The sequence below is a fragment of the Trachypithecus francoisi genome, unplaced genomic scaffold (assembly GCF_009764315.1).
Source record: "Trachypithecus francoisi isolate TF-2019V2 unplaced genomic scaffold, Tfra_2.0 Lachesis_group15, whole genome shotgun sequence".
NCBI classification, from domain to species: domain Eukaryota; kingdom Metazoa; phylum Chordata; class Mammalia; order Primates; family Cercopithecidae; genus Trachypithecus; species Trachypithecus francoisi.
The window spans coordinates 73,411,434-73,433,349 of NW_022681460.1; the positions used below are offsets into that span (position 1 = coordinate 73,411,434).

Here is a 21,916-nt window from a genome sequence, read left to right on the forward strand (position 1 = left end):
ACAAATGTAAGAGACATACAGGACAAGTATGAAAGGTCTACCATGTAAAACTGAAGTTTCAGAGAGCAACGAGAAAGAAATATAGCAGAAGCAGTATTCAAAGGGATAATGGTGGGAATTTTCTAAAGTAGACAAAATACATTTAATCCACTGATTAAGAAGCTCAGCAAACCCTTAAGCAGGATAAGGATAGAGAAAACCACAATTATGCAACTCAGATTAAAACTGCTAAACCAAAGACAGAGAAGATGGAAAAACCAGCCAGAAGAAAAGACACATTATCTACAAAGGAGCAACAATGAGACTGGCGGCTGTCTCTAATAGCAACAATAGAAGCCAGAAGATAATGGAATGCTATCTGTAGAGTACTGAAAGAAACTAAAGGCCAACATGTGAAAAACAACCTTCAAAAATGAACATTAAATGACATTTTCAGAAAAAACAAACAACAAAAAGAAGCAAAAAGGAAACAAAAAACCAAAATTCACATAATTTATTGCTAGGAGTTTTACACTGAAATGCTGAAGGGATTTCTACTAGCAAAAGTAAAAAATGATCTCATTTGAAAAGATGGAAATTCAAGGAGGGAATGAAAAATATTGGATGGGTAAATATGTTGGTAACTATAAATGAATATTGACTACAAAAAATTATGTTGAATAACTGAAAGATGGAAAACAGAGCCACTTGAAGGATAAATGTATGGTCAAAAAGCATGCAGGAAAAACTTCTTTAAAAGAGTTACTTCATACTCTGGGTTGGCAGATGCAATAAGCAGGGGTGCATCAAAAGTAACGGAGAAGGTGATTAGTTGGTGTACTTCAGCAGAAGCAATCAGATGAATTGACTTCTCTATATTCCACTATTAGCCACAAGCTACGCAGCAGCCTGCAGGTGGGAGCAATGACCGTGCATGCATGGGTCAGTGTGCTACATATAGTTAAGTACAGGATGGTACCAGTTCCTAGTGAGAAGACACAGATGAATAGAAGAGACTGAGATGATATACAATAAGCCAGTAACTAATGTTGCCACTAGAGATGGGGTTAGAGGAAATAGTTTTATCTACATTATATGAATCTTTCACAATAAAAATGTATTCATATACTACTTGTATAATTAGATATGTATTTGAAAATGAATAATTTTGTATAGGAAATATATGTTTGACTCCATGCAATAAATACTGACATCAACATCAAAATAAAGCATTTCTAAAAATCACCTGGAAATAAAAATACAGTCTTCTAGATAACTCCTGTATCAAAGAAGAAAAAAGGATCCTGATAATGTAATATAATCTTGTGAATTGTAGCCAAATCTTACCTTATGAGAAATTTTGTTTAAAATAACATAAATGTATAACTCAGAAAATTAAAAAGGAAAAAATAAATCAAAAGAAAGTAAAAGAAAAGAATCTGAAAGCAATGACTTAGACAGGAGAAAGCCAAACATTACAATGTATTGATAAAAACAGTGATCTTGTATTTGAAAAGTTATAAAAACAATACAAACCAATCAATCCCTGGCAAGTCTGGCCAAAGGAAACCAACGAGAACACAAATACAATATTAGAAAACAGAAAAGAGGTATAATCAAAGGAATTATAATTTTTAAAAAACTTTTTTTTTACTTTTCTGAATATAAAATTTTAAAATAGATATTTTTTAGGAAACTACAAATGACCAATTTGCCTGAATAAAATATAAGAAACTGGAATAGATCAATATCCATAGAAAAGCTGAAAATTTGGTCAAAAAATACTGTAAAATGGCTCTGGGCCAAGATGGTTTTCTCTGAAATTTTTACCAAATACTGATGAATAGTTAAGTTCTGTATTACTTAATTGTTACAAAACTATAGAAATCATAACTTTCATACAATAAACCTGATAAATACGTCAAAAAACTATAGGCCAATCTATCTAATAAGCACAAATAAAAATAGTCTATTATGAAATGTCAAATCCAACAGTATACTAAAAGAGTAATACACTTTACCTGATCAAATTTATTCAAGAGTACGAAAATTGTTCAAACTTGGGAAATATGCTAATGTAATCTTGGTAGATGCTAAAGGACATTTTATAAATGTTAACATTACTTTTTTTTTTTTTTGAGACGGAGTCTTGCTCTGTCGCCCAGGCTGGAGTGCAGTGGCCAGATCTCAGCTCACTGCAAGCTCCGCCTCCCAGGTTCACGCTATTCTCCTGCCTCAGCCTCCGGAGTAGCTGGGACTACAGGCGCCCGCCACCTCACCCGGCTAGTTTTTTTGTATTTTTTAGTAGAGACGGGGTTTCACCGTGTCAGCCAGGATGGTCTCGATCTCCTGACCTCGTGATCCGCCCGTCTCGGCCTCCCAAAGTGCTGGGATTACAGGCTTGAGCCACCGCGCCCGGCCAACATTACTTTTGATTAAAATTCCTAGCGTGCCAAGGGAAAAGCAGACTTTCTTAACTTGGTAAGGAGTATTGTTTAGAAATCCAAAGCCAATATAATACTTAATAATGAAATACCGAAAGTAATCACATTAAAGTGATAAATAAGAGAACATGGGAGCACAAGAGGAAAAACTAGGGACTCTTCCAAGATGGCCTAATAGGAACAGCTCCGGTCTGCAGCTCCCAGTGAGATCGACACAAAAGACAGGTGATTTCTGCATTTCCAACTGAGGTACTTGGTTCATCCCATTGAGACTGGTTGGACAGCGGGTGCAGCCCACAGAGGGCAAGCCAAAGGAGGGTGGGGTGTCACCTCACCCAGGAAGCACAAGGGGTCAGGGGATTTCCCTTCCCTAGCCAAGGGAAGCCATGAGAGACTGTACCGGGAGGAACAGTACACTGCTGCCCAAATACTGCGCTTTTCCATGGTCTTCAAAACTGGCAGACCAGAAAATTCCCTCCAGTGGCTGGCTTGGTAGGTCCCATGCCCATGGAGTACAGCAAGCTAAGATTCATTGGCCTGAAATTCTCGCTGCAAGGGCAGCAGTCTGAAATTGACCTGGGATGCTGGAGCTTGGCAGGGGAAGGGACATCCACCATTGCTGAGGCTTGAGTAGGTGGTTTTACGCTCATAGAGTAAACAAAACTGTGGGGAAGTTTGAACTGGGCAGAGCCCACTAAAGCTCAGCAAGGATGACTGCCTCTCTAGATTCCACCTCTGTAGGCAGGGCATGTCTGAACAAAAGGCAGCAGCCCCAGTCAGGGACTTATAGATAAAATCCTCACCCCCTGGGACACAGCACGTTGGGGAAAGGGCGGCTGTGGGGACAGTTTCTCCAGACTTAAATGTCCCTGCCTTACAGTTCTGAAAAGAGCAGTGGTTCTCCCAGCATGGTGGTTGAGCTCTGATACTGGACACATTGCCTCCTCAAGTGGGTCCCTGACACCTGTGTAGCCTGCCTGGGAGACAACTCCCAGTAGGGGCCGAGAGACATCTCATAAAGGAGAGATCTGGCTGGCATCTGGTGGGTGCCCCTCTGGGTCAAAGCTTCCAGAGGAAGGATCAGGAAGCAATATTTGCTGTTCTGCCACCTCCTCTGGTGATACCCAGGAAAACAGGGTCTGGAGTGGACATCCTGCAAACTCCAACAGACCTGCAACTGAGGGACCTGACAGTTAGAAGGAAAACTAACAAACAGAAAGGAATAGCATCAACATCAACAGAAAGGACGTCTACACTAAAACTCCATTTGTAGATCACCAACATCAAGACCAAAGGTAGATAAAACCACAAAGATGGGGAGAAACCCAAGCACAAAGGCTAAAAATTCCAAGAACCAGAATGCCTCTTCTGCTCCAAAGGATCACAACTCCTCATCAGCAAGGGAACAAAACTGAATGGAGAATGAGTTTGATGTGTTCACAGAAGTAGGGTTCAGAAGGTGAGTAATAACAAACTTCTCCGAGCTAAAGGGGCATGTTCTAACCCATCGCAAGGAAGCTAAAAACGTTGAAAAAAGGTTAGAGAAATGGCTAAGTAGAATAACCAGTGTAGAGAAAAACATAAATGACCTGATGAAGCTGAAAAACACAGCACAAGAACTTCATGAAGCACACACAAGCTTTCAATAGCTGATTAGATCAAATGGAAGAAAGGATGTCAATGATTGAAGATCAAATTAATGAAATAAAGTGAGAAGACAAGACTAGAGAAAAGAAGAGTGAAAAGAAATGAACAAAGCCCCCAAGAAATATGGGACTATGTGAAAAGACCAAATCTACATTTGATTGGTATACTGGAAAGTGACGGAGAGAATGGAATCAAGTGAGAAAACACTCTTCAGGATATTATCCAGGAAAACTTCCCCAACCTAGCAACACAGGCCAAGATTCAAATTCAGGAAACACAGAGAATACCACAAAGATATTCCTCGAGAAGAGCAACCCCAAGTCATACAATCATGAGATTCACCAAGATTGAAATGAAGGAAAAAAATGTTAAGGCAGTCAAAGAGAAAGATTGGGTTACCCATAAAGGGAAGCCCATCAGACTAACAGTGGATCTCAAGGATCTAGAACTAGAAATACCATTTGACCCAGCAATTCCATTACTGGGTATATACCCAAAGGATTAGAAATTATGCTACCATAAAGACACATGCACACGTATCTTTATTGTGACACTATTCACAATAGCAAAGACTTGGAACCAACCCAAATGCCCATCAATGATAGACTGGATAAAGAAAATGTGGCACATATACACCATGGAATATTATGCAGCCATAAAAAAGATGAGTTCATGTCCTTTACAGGGACATGGATGAAAGTGGAAACCATCATTCTCAGCAAACTATCACAAGGACAGAAAACCAAACACCGCGTGTTTTCACTCATAAGTGAGAATTGAACAATGAGAACACATGGACACAGGGAAGGGAACATCACACTTTGGGGCCTGTTGGGGGGTGGGGGACTGGGGGAGGGATAGCATTAGGAGAAATACCTAATATAAATGATGAGTTGATGTGTGCAGCAAACCAGCATAGTGCATGTATACCTATGTAACAAACCTGTATGTTGTGCACATGTACCCCAGAACTTAAAGTATAATATTAAAAAAAAGAATCCTTTCTATTAATACTTCTATTATTCAACAAGATTCTGGAATTTATGGCCAATGAAAGAACATAAGGAAAGCAAAGAAAGTATATATTGGTTGTAAAATGTATGATTTTTACCAAAAATTATATAACTTCCTTTGAGTAAAATCAAGAAAATTGTTTGCTACAGCAACAGAAAGTACGAGAAAGCAGTTAATACAAGATTAATATACCAAAAATCAAGAAAAGTTAGAAAAGGAAGTGGAAAACAAGACTCATTAATAATGCTAATAAACATACCTAGAAATAAATCCAATAAGAAAGATGCAAGATTTTCAATTAAACACAAAAGAAAGACTAAAATAAATGAGGAAACATAACTATATTGGGGGAAGAGTATAAAGTAATGTTATAATAAAATTATTACAATTACAATTAAAAACTAAATTGAGCATTTTCAGAACCTTGAAAAATTAGTTTAAAATTTCATTTGAAATATAATAAATAAGTTAGAATGCTATGAGCAATGTGAAAATGATTAATGAAGTCTTGGTCTGTAATTTGTTAAAACATATTATAAAATACAGCAGTTAAAACATCTTGATACTAATAGTGATAAAAATCAATAGGGCAATGAGTTATTCATAATAAAAAATAGACCTTGATGTATATGAGATTTACTATATAATAAAAGTGACATTTAATATTAGTGGAGAAAAGACATGTTGTTCAATAAATGGGCTGCAAAATTTGCCTACCCAATTAGGAAGAAATGAATCTATATCCTACTTCAGAACCATATCCTAAAAGGTCTCTAGATTGGTTAATGTTTTAAAAATAACAAAAATAATAAATGGAGCAGTGGAAAATAATTTTTATGTAAGGAACACCTTGCTAAACATATCAGATAAGTACAAACCATAAAGAAAAGGATGAATGAAATGACTATATAAACCAAGATAAAAGACAAATGACAAAATGAGGGAAATTGCAATGACACCCAATGTGTTAAAATTATCTTTCACAAATCTGTAAGATAAAGGAAAACACCACCACAGAAAATAAACAACAAATATGCACACAGAATTCACAAAGAAGTAACATAGATGATCATTAAACATAGTTCTTAAAAAATATACAAACTCACAATTAAGTAAACAAAATTAGACTAACAAAGACTAAAATGTATTAAAAATTTACATTGTTAGGTATGGCAATAGGAAAAAATACGGACTTTAATCGTTCTTGACGGAAGAATACACTGACATATTTTGTTTTTCTCTTCTAGAAATTTATTCTGCAAAACTATTTCTCCGAGTAATCACAGATACATGTATAATGATGCCACTTATATTACAAGTGTGAAACTAATCCAAATGCCTATCATTGGGTGACTGGTTAAATAGATTATAATAACTCCGTATCATAGAGTGGAATACTATGTGGCTATTAAAAAGAATGAAATGACTCTTTGTGTATTGATATAGAAAGATACCCAATGTATATTGTTTAGTAAAAAGGTAAGTGTAAGTTACACATACACACGGTATGATATTTTTGGTAGTATATGTACATATTTGCATAAACACCTTCCAAAAACTGGAAGGATATAGACCAATTGCGATCAGTGGTTTTCTCTCAGGCATGGTGTAAGGATGGGGTGGAGAGTTTCATTATTCCTTTTGAATAAATTTGTTCCATGACGCCTATGTTAATTGTATATAGAAAAAAAATGAAAACGAAGAAGTATATGGTAAAATGGGGAACTCAAAGCCAAACTTGTGCCTAACTCTTACTTTAAATACCCGAAGAAAACAAATTTTGAAAGAAAATTACTCAGATCAGTCCTATATCTCTGGAATATGATAAGTTTCACAGAGATTTTTACGTTGTTTTCTCCACGGGTGTCTCTGTGATGATCTGCGCTGCACTGCTTGGTGAGTCCAGAGGGCTTTGCTGATGATCAGGATGCCAGAGTGTGGCGCCAGAGAGTCACCAAGCCCCAAATTAAACTTAGGAACAAGGTACAAATTAAACTTAGGAACTTAGGCAAGGTAGGGCTCCCAACCAACAAATCAAGGAACCCAGGCCTGTCATAACTGTAATCTCTCAAGCCCTATTTTCCTTCACTTCTAAATACCCTTGCATTGTTCCTTGGACCATCCATGGAGGCCATGTAAGATGACAGCAGCTGCTGTCAGGGAAACCACCTCTGGTAGCTGTAGTTTAGGGATGGGATGGGTATAGAAGAGATGCTCTGAAGACATGAAAACACCTCTTTAATGTGGCAGGACATTGACTTGTAGGGAATGGAAAGAACATTAGCGATAAACTTTGGTAGCTGTTTTGGAACACAGAACACTGGGAATGGAAACAGAAATTCCCTCAGGGAAAATCACAGCAAGTAGACTGCAGCCACAAAATAAAGAACAGCCCAGAATATACAAATGAATATGTTTCTTCCTACACGTAACTGCATATCTTTATAGCATCACCTTCAAGGCTAATATATTTCATTTCCTTTACTGCTTTATAATTCTTTGGAGAGCTGACTTTAAAAACAACATTGATGTTTACACTCTTAAAATTTTAGTGCATATATGCACTCAGAAAATTGGATTAGATTGGGGAAAATCCATATAGTACTAAAATTCTTTTAAAAACTACTAACTGGCTGGCACTTTTATCTAAGTATGAGAATCATGAATTTTTCTCAGCATTTCCTTTTAAAGAGGTTATAAAGTTAAGCTGTAAAAGGATTCACATCAGTCCTGATGGAACAAGGGATGATAAAGTCCAAGCAAATAGCCATTGACACAAACTTGTCTTTGTCTTTATAGGAAAGGAAATTTCAAGAATAACTCTGGAAACAGTAATTTTTATAGAGTGAAGGCAAGATTGTGCATTAAAATGTGCATTTTGTTAGGAGGCAGTCATATGGATTGGCTCTACATCACCACCCAAATCTCGTCTTGTAGCTCCCATAATTCCCATGTGTTGTGTGAGGGGCCCAGTGGAAGATGATTGAATCATGGGGGCTGGTCTTTCCCATGCTGTTCTTGTGATAGTGAATGAGTCTCACGAGATCAGATGGTTTTAAAAATGGGAGTTTCCCTGCACAAGTTCTCTTTGCTGCTGCCATCCTTGTAAAATGTGACTTGCTCCTCCTTGCTCCTCCTTGCTTTCCACCATGATTGTGAGGCCTCCCCAGCCACATGGAACTGTTAAGTCCAATAAACTTCTTTCTTTTGTAAATTGCCCAGTCTTGGGTATGTCTTTATCAGCATCATGAAAATGTATTAATACTGGTAGACTACTGGATCTAGGCCCAGTTTTGTTATTTATTACTACATGGACTTGCGTAGTTCATTTTGGGTAGCTTATCAAAACCTGAACCTCCATTTCTTTATCAAAAGATAGAATTGAAGTAGATGGTGTCAAAGATATGACAACTCTAAGCTCTCAAATATAATTGTAGATTTTTAACAAAATGCAACAAGTAGAGAGAGAGAGAGATGAAAGAAGGAAGTGAGGGGATAAATTAAATTTAAAATGATGTCAAGTACTAATTTAAAAAGTAGCCTTTACTGACTTGAAAGTAAATTTATTCTGTTTTTAAACACTATTTTAAAAATATGCTTTATTCTCATTTATAAAATCATTTCTTCAATTAATATTATATCTGAAGTCATAGTACATGTTATTTTTTTGTTATTGAACAATTTTTGTTATGCTATGATCTGAGTGTGCCTTGAAATTTCATATGTTGAAAACTTCTCTAATGTGACAGCATTAGGAGATGAGACCTTTGGGAAATGATTAGATCATGAAGATGGAACCCTCATGAATAGGATTGCCTTTTGCAAGAGGCCCAAGAAAGATCTCTTACCCCTTCCACCAAGTGAGGGTGGAAAAGATGCCTTCTGTGAATGAGAGTGGGCCCTCACCTGGTAGCAAATCTGCTGGCACCTTGTTCTTGAACTTCCTGGCCTTCTGAACTATGAGAAATAAATTCCTATTGCATATAAGTCACTCAGTTTATGGCATTTTTTAATAGCAGTCTGACTAGACTAAGACAGAGTAGTAAGTAAGCAAAATGGGCTCATTTTAATATATGACATAGACAAAAAAAAAATGTAAAACATATTACTGGAAAGATACTAAAGCACTCAGATAAAATGAAATGGAAATGCTGTTTTCTCCTTGAACAGGGAAAAGTGTTTACATGAGAAGAGGAAAAACAAGAGGAAGATAATAAGGTGCCTGATTTTTAAAAAATAAACTTTTACATTTCAATAGTTTCAGATTTACAAAAAAAAGTCATGATGATAGTACAGAAGGTGGCTATATAACCTGTACCCAGTTTCCCTTATTGCTAATATATCCCATCTCTATGAGTAATTTGTAATAACTAGTGAATGGATATTGACATACTTTAATTAACTAAAGTCCAAACTTTATTCCGATATTTTTACTTTTTACCCAATAACCTCTTTCTGCGCCAGGATCCAATTCAGGGTGTGACATTGCATTTAGTCGTCATGTCTTCTGATTTCAGTCTCTATAATTCCCAGTTCCCCACAGCTGGGACTCCTGACATCCCATATACAAGAGCAACTCGACCCCTGTGTCAGGCCATATTTAAACTGTGCTAATCCCCCAGGCAGAAGCCTCAGTATCAAGTCCCATTCTTAATATCAAGTCCCACTAGGTTTGACCCCATACTAAAAGCTGCCAAGTTAGCCAGTCAGTCCCAAAGTACAGGCCTTCCATGTGCTCTGTTCCAGTAGCTACTTTTCTGAGGCTAAGACCTCTTTGCTTTTAATCTGATCTAGGATAAATGTCTCCTGCTGAATTTTGACTCCTATGCTCACACCCTAGTCACACATCCTTCAGTGTCAGGCTCTTAAAAGAAAGTGGTCTTGTCCCCAAGCTCAATCTTGCTATGTGCCACTGATTCTAAAGTTGGGCTTCTGCATTAACCTAATTTAAGATCTTTGTTAAATAACCTATCTGGTTTTCCTCTCAGAAACGTAAGAGCTTGTTTTTCTTCCAGGAAAATTTCCTGGTGGGTGTCAGAATCCTGTCCCTGAAATCCAGTCTACCAGCTAAGGCCTTGTTTCGCCATGGACACCTGCACCACCCGTCCCTAGGAGACACTGGTATCATGTCATGGATCTCCACTCTCAGTCCGGTCCTCTGAAACACATGCCAAGGAGTTCCTATATGAAATGAATGACTGGTCAGGGGTCATCATGATTATACTCAATAACCATGATTGTACTCAACAAATTTTCTCTGAGTAAATGCCCGTGGGCGAAAGCCCAGGGCATAAACCTTGGAACCTGAGTCAGCTTCTGAGGGGGAAGAGTGGCTCCCTCTCCAGTCAGGCCTGGCTCTGTCCTGCCCATTCTCACCAGCAGCCAGCAGTCACATTGTCCAAATGAAACAGCCTTTTAATTGAACAACTCAATAAAAGGGGGAAACTCAGTTTTTGTCTAAATGAAAGAAAACTGAGGACAATGTAGGTGCCATTTCCTGACTTTATCTAAATATAAGTTAAATTCTACACTGCATTTAGTAATGGATAAGCTTTGTTTGCAGCTATAGAAGTCGTGATTGTTAAATATGGTCAAGATAAACCATTTAATTCAGCTCTTTTTATTTGACATGACACTGATAAGATAAGAATTTGAAAACCACATAAAAAATTGGGAAATACTAAAATACTGATTATGTAAATTTAAAATTTTATTCATATAGGGATCCTTTTTCCAGCAAAATACATTTTTTAATTTAAAAAATCTGAGTTTTTTTCTTTACCCAATTGTCAAAATCAGATTTATCAGCTAGCATAAATCATAATTCCTATAACAGTTTCATAAAGTAAGCTAGGTTTACAAACACAGTCTATAGGGTGCTTTTTCTTATATTCTGTTCATTTTAATTTTTAACTGATGTTTATTATTTAATAATGTTATTCTTTATTTGTTATTATTGACAACTTTGAGTTTAAGTATTTTGTAGTCTAGACAGGATACACTTATTGATACTGTAAATAATAGACAAAGGATTAGTGTGCAATTTGCTGTTAATGTAATTGATGGATTTGATTCTCCACTGCATTACTTCTCTGTTCTTACTTTAACTCTAATGCCAATGGTCTTGATCATTGGACAATGCATATAATGCCTGCATAAAAATGAATGTGGTTCTTCATATTTCTTAAATTTGTTCTTTTTTTCTCGTCGTTTCATAAAAATGGTGTTACAAATAGAATGGCACAAAATGAAGCTTCAAATCAGGATGTGTTTTGCTGTTTTAATACCTTGCTATACACAATTTATTTTTCAGAGGTGGAATATTGGGGTTATTTAATGGAAGGTATGAAATTAGAGAAATGAGAATAGAAGTAGCTTTTCATGTCTGGGTTTACTGAGGTGAGGCAGAATGACAGAGTGGACTTGTCTCTCCTCCTGTGCAATTCACAGAGCTTATAGGAGGTGACCCTAAGGCCAAGGTTGAGATTTCAGGTGGACCTCTGAAAGGGTGAAAAGGCATTCTGCCCAGCAAGCAACTGTTCATGTATCACCCTTAGTCATATTAATATTAAAAGAAATCCAGAGTATGCTTGAGAACAGCCTTGCTTTATTTCTGTCAAGAACAAGACACAAAGAATAGGCTGAATTGCAGATATTTTACATGTCTGTATATGAATTTTTAATTGCAATGTGAATGGGATTAAAATTAGAAAAAATATATCACTGATTACAGGTTATAAAGTATTAAGCATACTCAGTTTCTAGATCTTGGTTTAAATACTATTCTCCAATACAAAGCATCAGGTTCCTTGGAGAAATGGCTGATTCTACGAATGGGGCAGAAAATATACAAGTCTGGAGCATCGCGTAGTGTCATAAAATAAGGAAATGCTAAAAACAAAACAAAAATGGGGTATGGCAACATAGAAGCCAACAGAAAGAGATCCCAATGGCCACAGCTGGGGTAATTGGAGCAAGAAGATAAATAGTGCAGTATTACATTATATCCCAATGTATAAAACAAATATCCATGAGTTATTGAATAAATAACATGTACAAAAGAATTCCAAATAATTTGTATAGCTATCTCCCCAAAGATGTGGAGAATAACTCCCCCGCAACAACCCCCATAAGTATGAGCTGCACATAGTGACTTCCTTCTAAAGAGCACAGCATGGATGGAAGGGGAAAGAGTAACTCACAGTGGAAAAGAACTCTGCTTCAGCCACATAATCACGTTTGACATCATCTGTGACAGGTCATGTTGACAGCATGAACTTTCGATGTGATGTGAGGAAAATGGCATTCTACCTCTGTGTTCTTCCTCCCCAAAATTTGTAACCACCATCTAATCATGAGGAAAACATCATACAAGTCCAAATTGAGGAAAATTCTACAAAATGCCTGATTACTATTCATCAAAACTGTCAAGGTCATCAAAAAGTAAGGAAAGTCTGAGAAACTGCCACAGCCCAAAGACAGTCCAGGGAAACATGATGACTCAGTGGTATTCTGGGTGGGTTTCTGGAACGGAAAAAGGACAACAGGTAAAGTCTAAGAACATATGAATAAAGTATGAACTTTAATTAATAATGATGTGCTAATATTGATTCATTAGTTATGACAAAAGTACCATAGTAACGGAAGATGTTAACAATGAGAGAAACTGGGTGCAGGGTTTATGGGAACCCTCTGTACTATCTTTGCAACTTCCCTATAAATCTAAGACTATTCTAGTATACAAAATTCATTTTAAAATAAATTTTAAAAAATTTAAAATACTAGACCACGATATCAAAACAGGTAGAAATCCTCAGTCATAGGACTCTAATAATCCAAGATGTAACCTAAAAATTATACCTAAAGCTGTTCAAAACAGGATTAATTAAAATAACATAAAAGGGAAAACTAGGGAATGATTAGAATAAAATTATTGTATAATTATAGCCATTTGATGATGTCAACTTTTAAAAAGCATGGTGTGATATATATGGTTTGGCTGTGTCCTTACCCAAATCTCATATTGAATTGTAGTTTCCATAATCCCCATGTGTCATGGGAGGGACCCAGTGGGAGGTAATTGAATCATGGGGGTGGTTACCCCCATGCTGCTCTTCTCATGATAGTGAGTTCTCACGATATCTGATGGTTTTATAAGAGACTTCCCCTGTTTGCTAGGCACTTCTCTTTCCTGCCATCATGTGAAGAAGGTTGTATTTGCTTCCCCTTCCAGCATGATTATAAGTTTCCTGAGGCCTCCTCAGCCATGCAGAACTGTGAGTCAGTTAAACCTCTTCCTTTATAAATTATCCAGTATCAGGCAGTTCTTTATAGCAGTGTGAGAATGGGCTAATACAGGTGGTAGATAGGCAAATACTTGTGAAACACTACTGAATGAAAAAGATGAAAAGATTGATAACCTCTGGCCTTCTTGTGGTCTGAGACAAACAGACTTCTTACTTTTTTTTTTTTTTTTTTAGGTTCACTAAATTTATTTTAAAAATCATTAAACGTTTCTTACAAAAGAGCATTACATTCTGCACACTGCTCTGAACAGATGCCAGGGACATGTGGACTATTGTTACTTTTCCTCCCTGTCCCACCCCCCAAATGTTACAGTGACCACAAAGCAAGGTGTTCACAATTACATGGGGGGAATTTTTTTAAACCACCAACAATAACAAAAAATAAAATCCACTCACTCTGCTGCTGTTTCAAAATTTCAATGTTAGTTTTTGCACGCCCTCCCCGCCCCCCAACCCTGTTTGTAAGGAACTAAAACATTACATCTGGTGAACAGCAAAGATTTCACTACACCTCAAATGCAGAACACCTATGAAGCAGAGGAATGTTGGCTTTTTAAACAGAAGCAGATAAAAAAAAAAAAAGATGCAGGACTCCTTCAGTTCTTCACTAGTCTTAGAAAAACTTTCCAGAATACTGCTTCACACTATAAAAAAGAAAAAACATCTTGCATTAGAATCCTTCAACATCTGCATACTGCTTCACACTGTTCTGCAGCAAATACTGTGCATTCTGTATCTGGTCCTGTGTTCCTGTAATGGTAATGATCCGATCTTCGGATCCTTCTAAAGGCTCATCAATTTTGATCGAAGCTCCCGACTCATGACGGATTTGTTTACTCTGCTGACCACCTTTGCCAATAATAGATCCAGCCAAATCTTTGGGAATAGTTACTTGTGTAGTAATAATAGGTCCACCAAGATCACCATATGAGCCACGACCCCCTGCATAGGAATAATCATATCCGGAGCTACCCTGTGGTTCATAAGCCATCTGCCATTCCGATGGGCTCCATGTATCTATTGCAGAGTCCCAAGTTTCATCAGCACTGAAACCAACCATGCCGTCTTAACGGTCTCCAGGTCTCCCTCTTCTGTCATAGGCCATGAGGTCTCCCCCTCTAGGTGGTGGTGGTGGAGGAAGAGGAAGATTCCGAGCTCTGCTACCACCCCGGCCGCCTCGTCCAGGAGGAGGGGGAGGCGGTCCTCGACGAGGGCTCATATCATCATAATCTCTTCTAGATGGAGGCATGGGACGCCCACCCCGACCAGGAGGCATTCTGTCAAAACCACCTCTTCCTCGCATTGGAAATCCCACTGGGCGTCCACGGCGGTCATCAAACATCATTGTAAAACCACCATAATCATAGGTTTCATCGTAAAAATTTGGATCATAAGGCTGTGCACGTCCTTTGATGGGAGACTCAGATATAAGATCAAGGATGATCTTTATGCATTCTACAACCCTATCGGGTTTTCCTCCAATAAGAACAACTCTGTCAGTGGAATGAGGACAGCATTCCTGGAAAAGCTTGATGGTGGTTTGAGTGTTCTCTCGAAGTTCTTTGATTTTAGCACCTTTGACCCCAATAATTCCTCCTGCTAGACTCTGATGAATCAACAGCCTCAACTCGCAGTCAAAGTCACTTCCTTTATAGTGTTGGTAATTTAAGCATTCCACAGCATCAGATTCGAGCGGGAGCTGGCTGGTTGCAGTGGGTGATGGCAACTGCAAGCCCTCTTCCAAGGTAGGGATGATTTTCTTCAGAATTTCTCCAATTGTTTCAATATCAGCACTGATACTCAGTATGCGCTCGGGGCCACTGCTGTCTGGGACTGAAACACTGGCATTGTAGTCTGTACGGAGAGCCTTAATATTCTTGCCGCCTTTTCCAATCACTGCCCCAGCATTCTTGCTCTGAAGCAGAATGTGTAATTCAACCATCTCATCAGTGTTTCTAGATCTTTTAAATGCTTGTTCCTCTTCCATATCTTCTGCAGGGCGTTTACCAAATTCACCATTGGTTTCAGTGTTAGGGAAGGTTTCTTCTGGCTGTTCAGTTTCCATATTCTTTTATTAAATGGGCACACCAATCTGTTGAAAAATAAAGAAGCAATTATTATATATCCTTTCAGAGCACAACTGAAGCGTTCTGGGTCGGACCAACAACTGACACCCCAGTGCTGCAGGAGCCTCCACGAGCCGCTCTCCCAACCCGGCTTCTCACCGCGCGAGGCGGCCGTCTCTCCGCCGCCGCGCCGCCTCAGCCGGTCGGAGCTAGATAGAAAACCGACTTCTTACTTTTACTGCTGTGGTCGGGTTTTCTGTTCTCTGCGGCCAGATGAACTCCTCATAGTCAAAACAAACAAGTAAACGACAGTGCTCGAAGATTGTAAATTGGGGTAAATCTTTCTAGAGGAAATACGGAAATATGTGACAAAAATCTCCTGATTGTGATAACTTATTAATAAATAAGTTTAAACTTTAATTTATACATATTTTACCTATTGTGAATGTACATAAAGATTCAAATATTTGAATATTAATTTAATCGTTGTTGGGTTTGGGGTTTTATTTGAGTCTCACTCTGTCATTCAGGCTGGAGTGCAGTGATATGATCACGGCTCACTGTAGCCTTCATCTCCCAGGCTCAAATGAGACTCCCACCTCAGGATAGTGGGTAGCTGGGACTGCAGGTACATGCAACCATGCCTGGCTAATTTTTTAAAATTTTTTTTAGAGATGGGATTTTGCCATGTTGCCCAAGCTGGTCATGGCCATTGTTAATAGCATTTTAAAGAAAACTACTTTATGTCCCAACAATATATTATTTACATAAATATTATATAATATTTACATAAATTATGGTTCAACCATCCAATAGAATAATTTACACTCATTAAAACTCAGGTTGTATAACTTCAGAGGAAAAGCTTCATAATAAGTGTAAAAAGGAGCTTTCTCAAAGAAGTAAGAATCATCTCATACTTTAATATAACGATAATTACATATTTATAATGATTACTTACATATGATTATATAATGATTATGAATTATCAATATACTTGTATAATTAAATATAGAAAAAATATAAAATATATAAATATTTTTATATTACATAGGCAGAAAAGTTGGAGGATTTTACTAACCAAAACTAGAATAGTGATTATCTTTAACAGTGCTTTTTATTTTTTTACATTACATCTTACATTTTTATAATATATTTTTTCTACAATTTCAAATTTTACACTGTCCTTGTATTGTTTTTTGAACCAAAAAAGAATAAATATTATTTTTTAAAAAATTAAAAACATGGTTAGAACTCAGCTCTGATATGAGTGTAAAGTCAATGGCTATAAAGTTATTTTTTAAATTGTTACACATGGACTTACTCCTAATTAAATGCATTTCACCTTGAGAAGAATTACTTCTGTCTGTACTTTAGTGTCTAGAATACTGCAATTTTGTGTAAATATGAAATTGGGTCTTAACTCATCTTCATACAGCTTTCTTAGGTACTCCATGGCATCTGAGAGCCAGTAGTGTTTTAAACAGAGTCCTTACAATCTGGAAATTTAAGTTCTAAGTTTAGATTATTTACATCTTCAATTGTGTTTTCACTAAGTCCTTTCACTCTTCAGAAATTATAGTTTCCTACATGTAAAAGGATATCTCCTATGATTAAATCATGAGGTATCCTGGGCAGATGATGACTTCAGTAATGTTGTGCCCCCAAAAGAGAGTGTGGCTCAAAGTGGGACATGCTTTCCTTTCCTTTGAACACATATTACCTTGCTCATCTCCACGGCCTCCTACAAGGCAGATAAGCAACAGATGTGACCATTACAAACAATCGTCAGATGAAGCAGTGACATAAACAGGCAGAGTAGGATGAGGGTGTGTTGATTTGCAGACCACGTGGGAGGAGCAGCTTTCAGAGTGAAGAATGAATATTGGATGAAGTTATCAGGTAAAAATGGACTTGCTCAGTATCCCAGGAAGGAAACTCCTCCTGTGCCTGAGTTCAAGAACAACTGCCTAGGGTGTAATGAGAGACTTCAGCTGATGGAGGAGAAAATGACATGCCACCTGGAGAAAAACCCAGGAGGAGACCAACATTCCCTTTGTTCCCCTTATAGAGGCCTTACACATTCCCACTGAAACAGGAATTAACATCAACACAATTCAGGTGCCTGAGGAGTTCTTTTTTTCACAGGCAGGGTCTCTCTCTCTCTCTCTTTTCCCAGGGTGGAGTGCCATGGAGCAATCATAGCTCACAGTAGCCTTGAGCTCCTAGTCGCAAGGGATTCTCCTGTCCTGGCTCCCCAAAACTCTGGGATTATAGGCATAACCCACCACGCCCAGCTCCTGGGGAGTTCTTTATCTTTGGCAAGTCTAAATTAGCTCCAGCTTGATTGGGATGAGAATAGAGTAGATTCCTTCTATCTCTTTTTTAAAATTAAAGTAGTTTAAGAAAATATATGGAAATGCAGAAATGGATACAATGTACTCCTAAAAAGATGTCAGGAATCCACTCTCTCTCACATTCTTTCTCTCTCTCTGTCTCTCTCTCTCCTCTCTCTCACTCTCTCTCTCCTCTCTCTCACTCTCTCTCCACCCCCCTTCCTCCTTCCTTCCTCTGTTTATGCCAAGCTTAATGGGAAAACATGACAGGGTACACTTTCTGAGGGTTTTTAAAATTACTATAATAACGAGAAAAATAGTAACTTTAAGGTGAAGAAACCTGGAAGACACCACCTTCACCAAGTAATCAAAGTTAACATCATCAGTAAGAGACAAATCAATGGCCTGTGTCTCCTGATATGCTGCACTTGAAATGACATGGCATAATTTCTGTGATACTTTTACTCAAAAATGTATATTTAATTGTGGAATCTATCAGATAGACCTAAATTTGGCCAGGTTCAATGGCTCACACCTGTAATCCCAGCACTTTGGGAGGCCGAGGCGGGCGTATCACTTGAGGTCAGGAGTTCGAGACCAGCCTGGTCAACATGATGAAACATGCTCTCCACTAAAAATACAAAAAATAGGCTGACAAGGTGGCACATGCCTCTAATCCCAGCTACTTGGGAGGTTGAGGCAGGGGAACCACTTGAACCTGGGAGGAGGAGGTTTCAGTGAGCCAAGATTGCGCCACTGCACTCCAGCCTGGGTGGCAGAGCGAGACTCTGTCTCAAAAAAAAAAAAAAATAATAATAATAATATAATAACCCTACATTTAGAAATATTTCTAAACATAACTGACCAGTGCTCTTCAAAAGTGACAAGACCATGAAAGACAAAGCAGCACTGAGAATCAGTTCTAGAATAAAGGAGAGTAGATATACATGGCAGCCCAAAGCAGCATGTGATCATGGATTGGAACCTGGACAATAAAAATGACATTAGACAGACTTTAAAGTCTGGTAAAAACTTTAAAGAAGGTTTGATAATTGTACTGAATCAATGTTTAATCTCCTGATTTTGATAACTTAGTTACATAAGATGTTAACTTCTGAGAAATTTTGGTGAAAATATACAAAGATTTTTTGTAGCTGCTTTATAAACCTGAAATGATTTAAAAATGAAGAGTTAAAAAGTTAAAAATAAACATATGAAAATGGGCAGAGAAATAATTTCACATTTCACGTAGAACTCAGAGTACTTTTAGTAGCAACGGTCCTGTCAAGTAGTAGCCCCATTTTATAAAATTAAGGAACTTAGACTAAGAAAGTTGAAGTCACATGCTTAAAGATCACAGAATTAGTGAATGTTGACTTCAGGTCTGTTATGATGGCGTGATAACAGATATGATATTTTGATAAATTGAACACTTTAGTCTTATGAAATGCCCTCTTTATCCCTGGTGATATTTCTTGTTTTGAATTCCCATATAATCTTAAAAGACACAGTTCAGCTTTATTATGATCAGTGTTTGGTTACACTTTTACACAGTGTTTATGTTACATCTTTTATCATTCTTTTACTTTTATCCTTTTTTGATATTTAAAGTGAATTTCTTGTAGACAGTATGTAAGTAGTAGGTCATTTTTTTTTATTCAGTCTTACAATCTCTGCCTTTTAATTGGGCTGTTTATACCATTTGGGCTTAATGTAATTATTAATAGAGTTATGTTGAAATTCTTTGTCTTACTATTTATGTTCTCTTTGACCCACTTGTTCTGAGTTCTTTTTTCTCTTTTCCTGACCTCTATCATATAAATCAAGTATTTCATTTTAGTCTGTTTCATCAGCACTAAGACTTAGTGTTTCTCTCTTTTTAAAAGTGTTTGCTTTAAGGTTTGCAATATGCATCATTAACTTTTCACAGTCTACCTTCAATTAATAATATGCCTCTTCCCATATAAAGTAAGAACTGTACAACAGGATACATCTTTTCCATCTTTTCTGTCTGAAATTTGAAATGCTCCAAAATTCAAAACATTTTGAGTACCAAATTGATGCTTCAAGTGGAAAATTCCATACCTGACATCTTTGCCTTCTACAACTCATTGCGTACAAACTTTGTTTCATGCACAAAAATATTAAATATATTGCATAAAATTACCTTCAGGATATGTGTATAAGGTGTATATAAAACATGGATTACTTTTGTGTTTAGACTTGGGTCCCATTCCCAAGATACCTCATTATGTGTACTCAAATATTCCAATATTCAAAAAAATCCAAAATTCGAAACACTTCAAATTCAAAACAAAGCATTTTGGCCAAGGGATACTCAACCTGTATTTTTGCATAGACTTTACTTCTACATGTATTACAAAACATATAATATATTGATTATATTTTTTTCACTGACAATTATCTTTTAAGGAATCAAAAAATGAGAACAATGTTTATTCACATTTACTATTTCTGTACTTTTCAATTTCAATACTTCGCAAAGATTTAAGTTTATTACGTAATTTTCCTGAAGAACAACATTTAGCATTTCTGTAGTACAAATTTTCTAGTGACAAATATTTCTCAGCTTTTGCTTGTCTAAAAATCTTTATTTTTTTCTTTATTCTTAAAGGCTCTATTAAAGGATATTCCTGCTGGATACGGCTAGGTTGTGAGTGTTTTTCATTTAGTACTTTATAGATATCTTTTGACTCACAGGATTTCTGAGCTGAGATCATGCCATTGCACTCTGGCCTGGGCGACAGAGTGAGACCCTGTCTCAAAACAAAACAAAAACAACAACAAGAAAAGTTTTCTATTCATCATCACTTATTATCAACATTTTAATTATGATGGGCTTTGGCATGTTTGTGTCTTCATGTGTATATGTTTATCTGTACTGGGATTTGTTGAGCTTCTTGAATCTGTGCATTTACAGTTTTCATCAAATTTACAAAAAGATTTTCCATTATTCAAGTATTTCCCCATAACTAAAATTACACATGATATGGTTTGACTGTGTCCCCACCCAAATCTCATCTTGAATTGTAGTTTTCACAGTCCTCATGTGCTGCAGGAGGGAGCCAGTGAGAGATAATTGAATCATGGGGATGGTTTCCCCCATACTGTTCTCATGGCAGTGGATAAGTCTCACAAGATCTGATAATTTTATAAGGGGAAACCCCTTTCATTTGGTTCTCATTCTGTCTTGCTTTATGCTATGTAAGAAGTGCTTTTTGCCTTCCGCCATGATTGTGAGGCCTCCCCAGCCACGTGGAACTGTGAGTCCATTAAACCGATTTTTCTTTATAAATCACCCAGTCTCAGGTATGGTTTTATCAGCAGCGTGAAAATAGACTGATACAACACATATGTTAGATTAGCTTGGTACAGGTCACTAATGCACCATTCTTTTTATTTTGTACTGTTTTATTAGGGATCACAAACATGCAGAGTTCATTGCCAAAAATCCTGAGACAGTTATTCATATATTTTGTCCAATGCTCCAGTTGTTTGTAGTGGGAAGGTAAATCTGGGTCCTGTTACCCCATCAAGGCTAAATGCAAAAGTATATTTTTCTTTTGATTTGCTGGATTATGTCTCAGAAAGCCACTGTTCCCTACACCTATTTTCCCAAAGGTTGACCTATGTTTCACAGCCTGCGCAGGGTTTCTCCTTCATTGAATCTCCTTTTATGATTCAATTCGTTAGAGCAGAAACCTAAACAAGAACTGAGATCACATCAAGCTAGTGAAATACATAATAATAAAACATTGAGACATGCTTACGGTCAAAGAGGTATTTAATAAACATAAAGATGTGCTATATCTTGATTGTCCAATAACCAAACTCTTTACAGAAAAGAGTGCTTCCTTATAGTCATGTAGTATTTTATGAGTACTCACTAGGCACTTAGAGAGAATAATTAATTAAACAAGAAATGGTTCTGGACCATTTTTGGCTGTGTAAAAGTTGGAACATCAATGAAGTCATATCTAAAGATAACAACAGTCACATTAAACAACATATTAATATTATGTGCCAGAAAAAAGGGTAATAATGTATGTTCCTTACAGATAGTTATGACCTTAAATGTGTTTATTTAAATTGGTATTTGAAAA

General features: G+C 37.1%; 1 protein-coding gene and 1 long non-coding RNA gene across 2 annotated transcripts in view; one reads left to right on the forward strand and one right to left on the reverse strand.

Annotated features, from left to right (window-relative positions):
- The first annotated feature begins 345 nt into the window (after window positions 1-345).
- The window catches only part of LOC117097368, a 69,014-nt gene continuing 47,443 nt past the window's right edge, over window positions 346-21,916 (forward strand). Inside the window, exons 1-2 of the long non-coding RNA XR_004442931.1 lie at window positions 346-939; window positions 12,343-12,631. This is a non-coding gene — a long non-coding RNA (uncharacterized LOC117097368). The remainder of the gene's footprint in view (window positions 940-12,342; window positions 12,632-21,916) is intronic.
- LOC117097367 (heterogeneous nuclear ribonucleoprotein K-like) lies at window positions 13,545-15,604 on the reverse strand. The gene is given in 2 exon segments (XM_033235234.1): window positions 13,545-15,482; window positions 15,582-15,604. A coding segment is annotated over 1 exon segment (1,395 nt). The 5' UTR covers window positions 15,456-15,482; window positions 15,582-15,604; the 3' UTR covers window positions 13,545-14,060.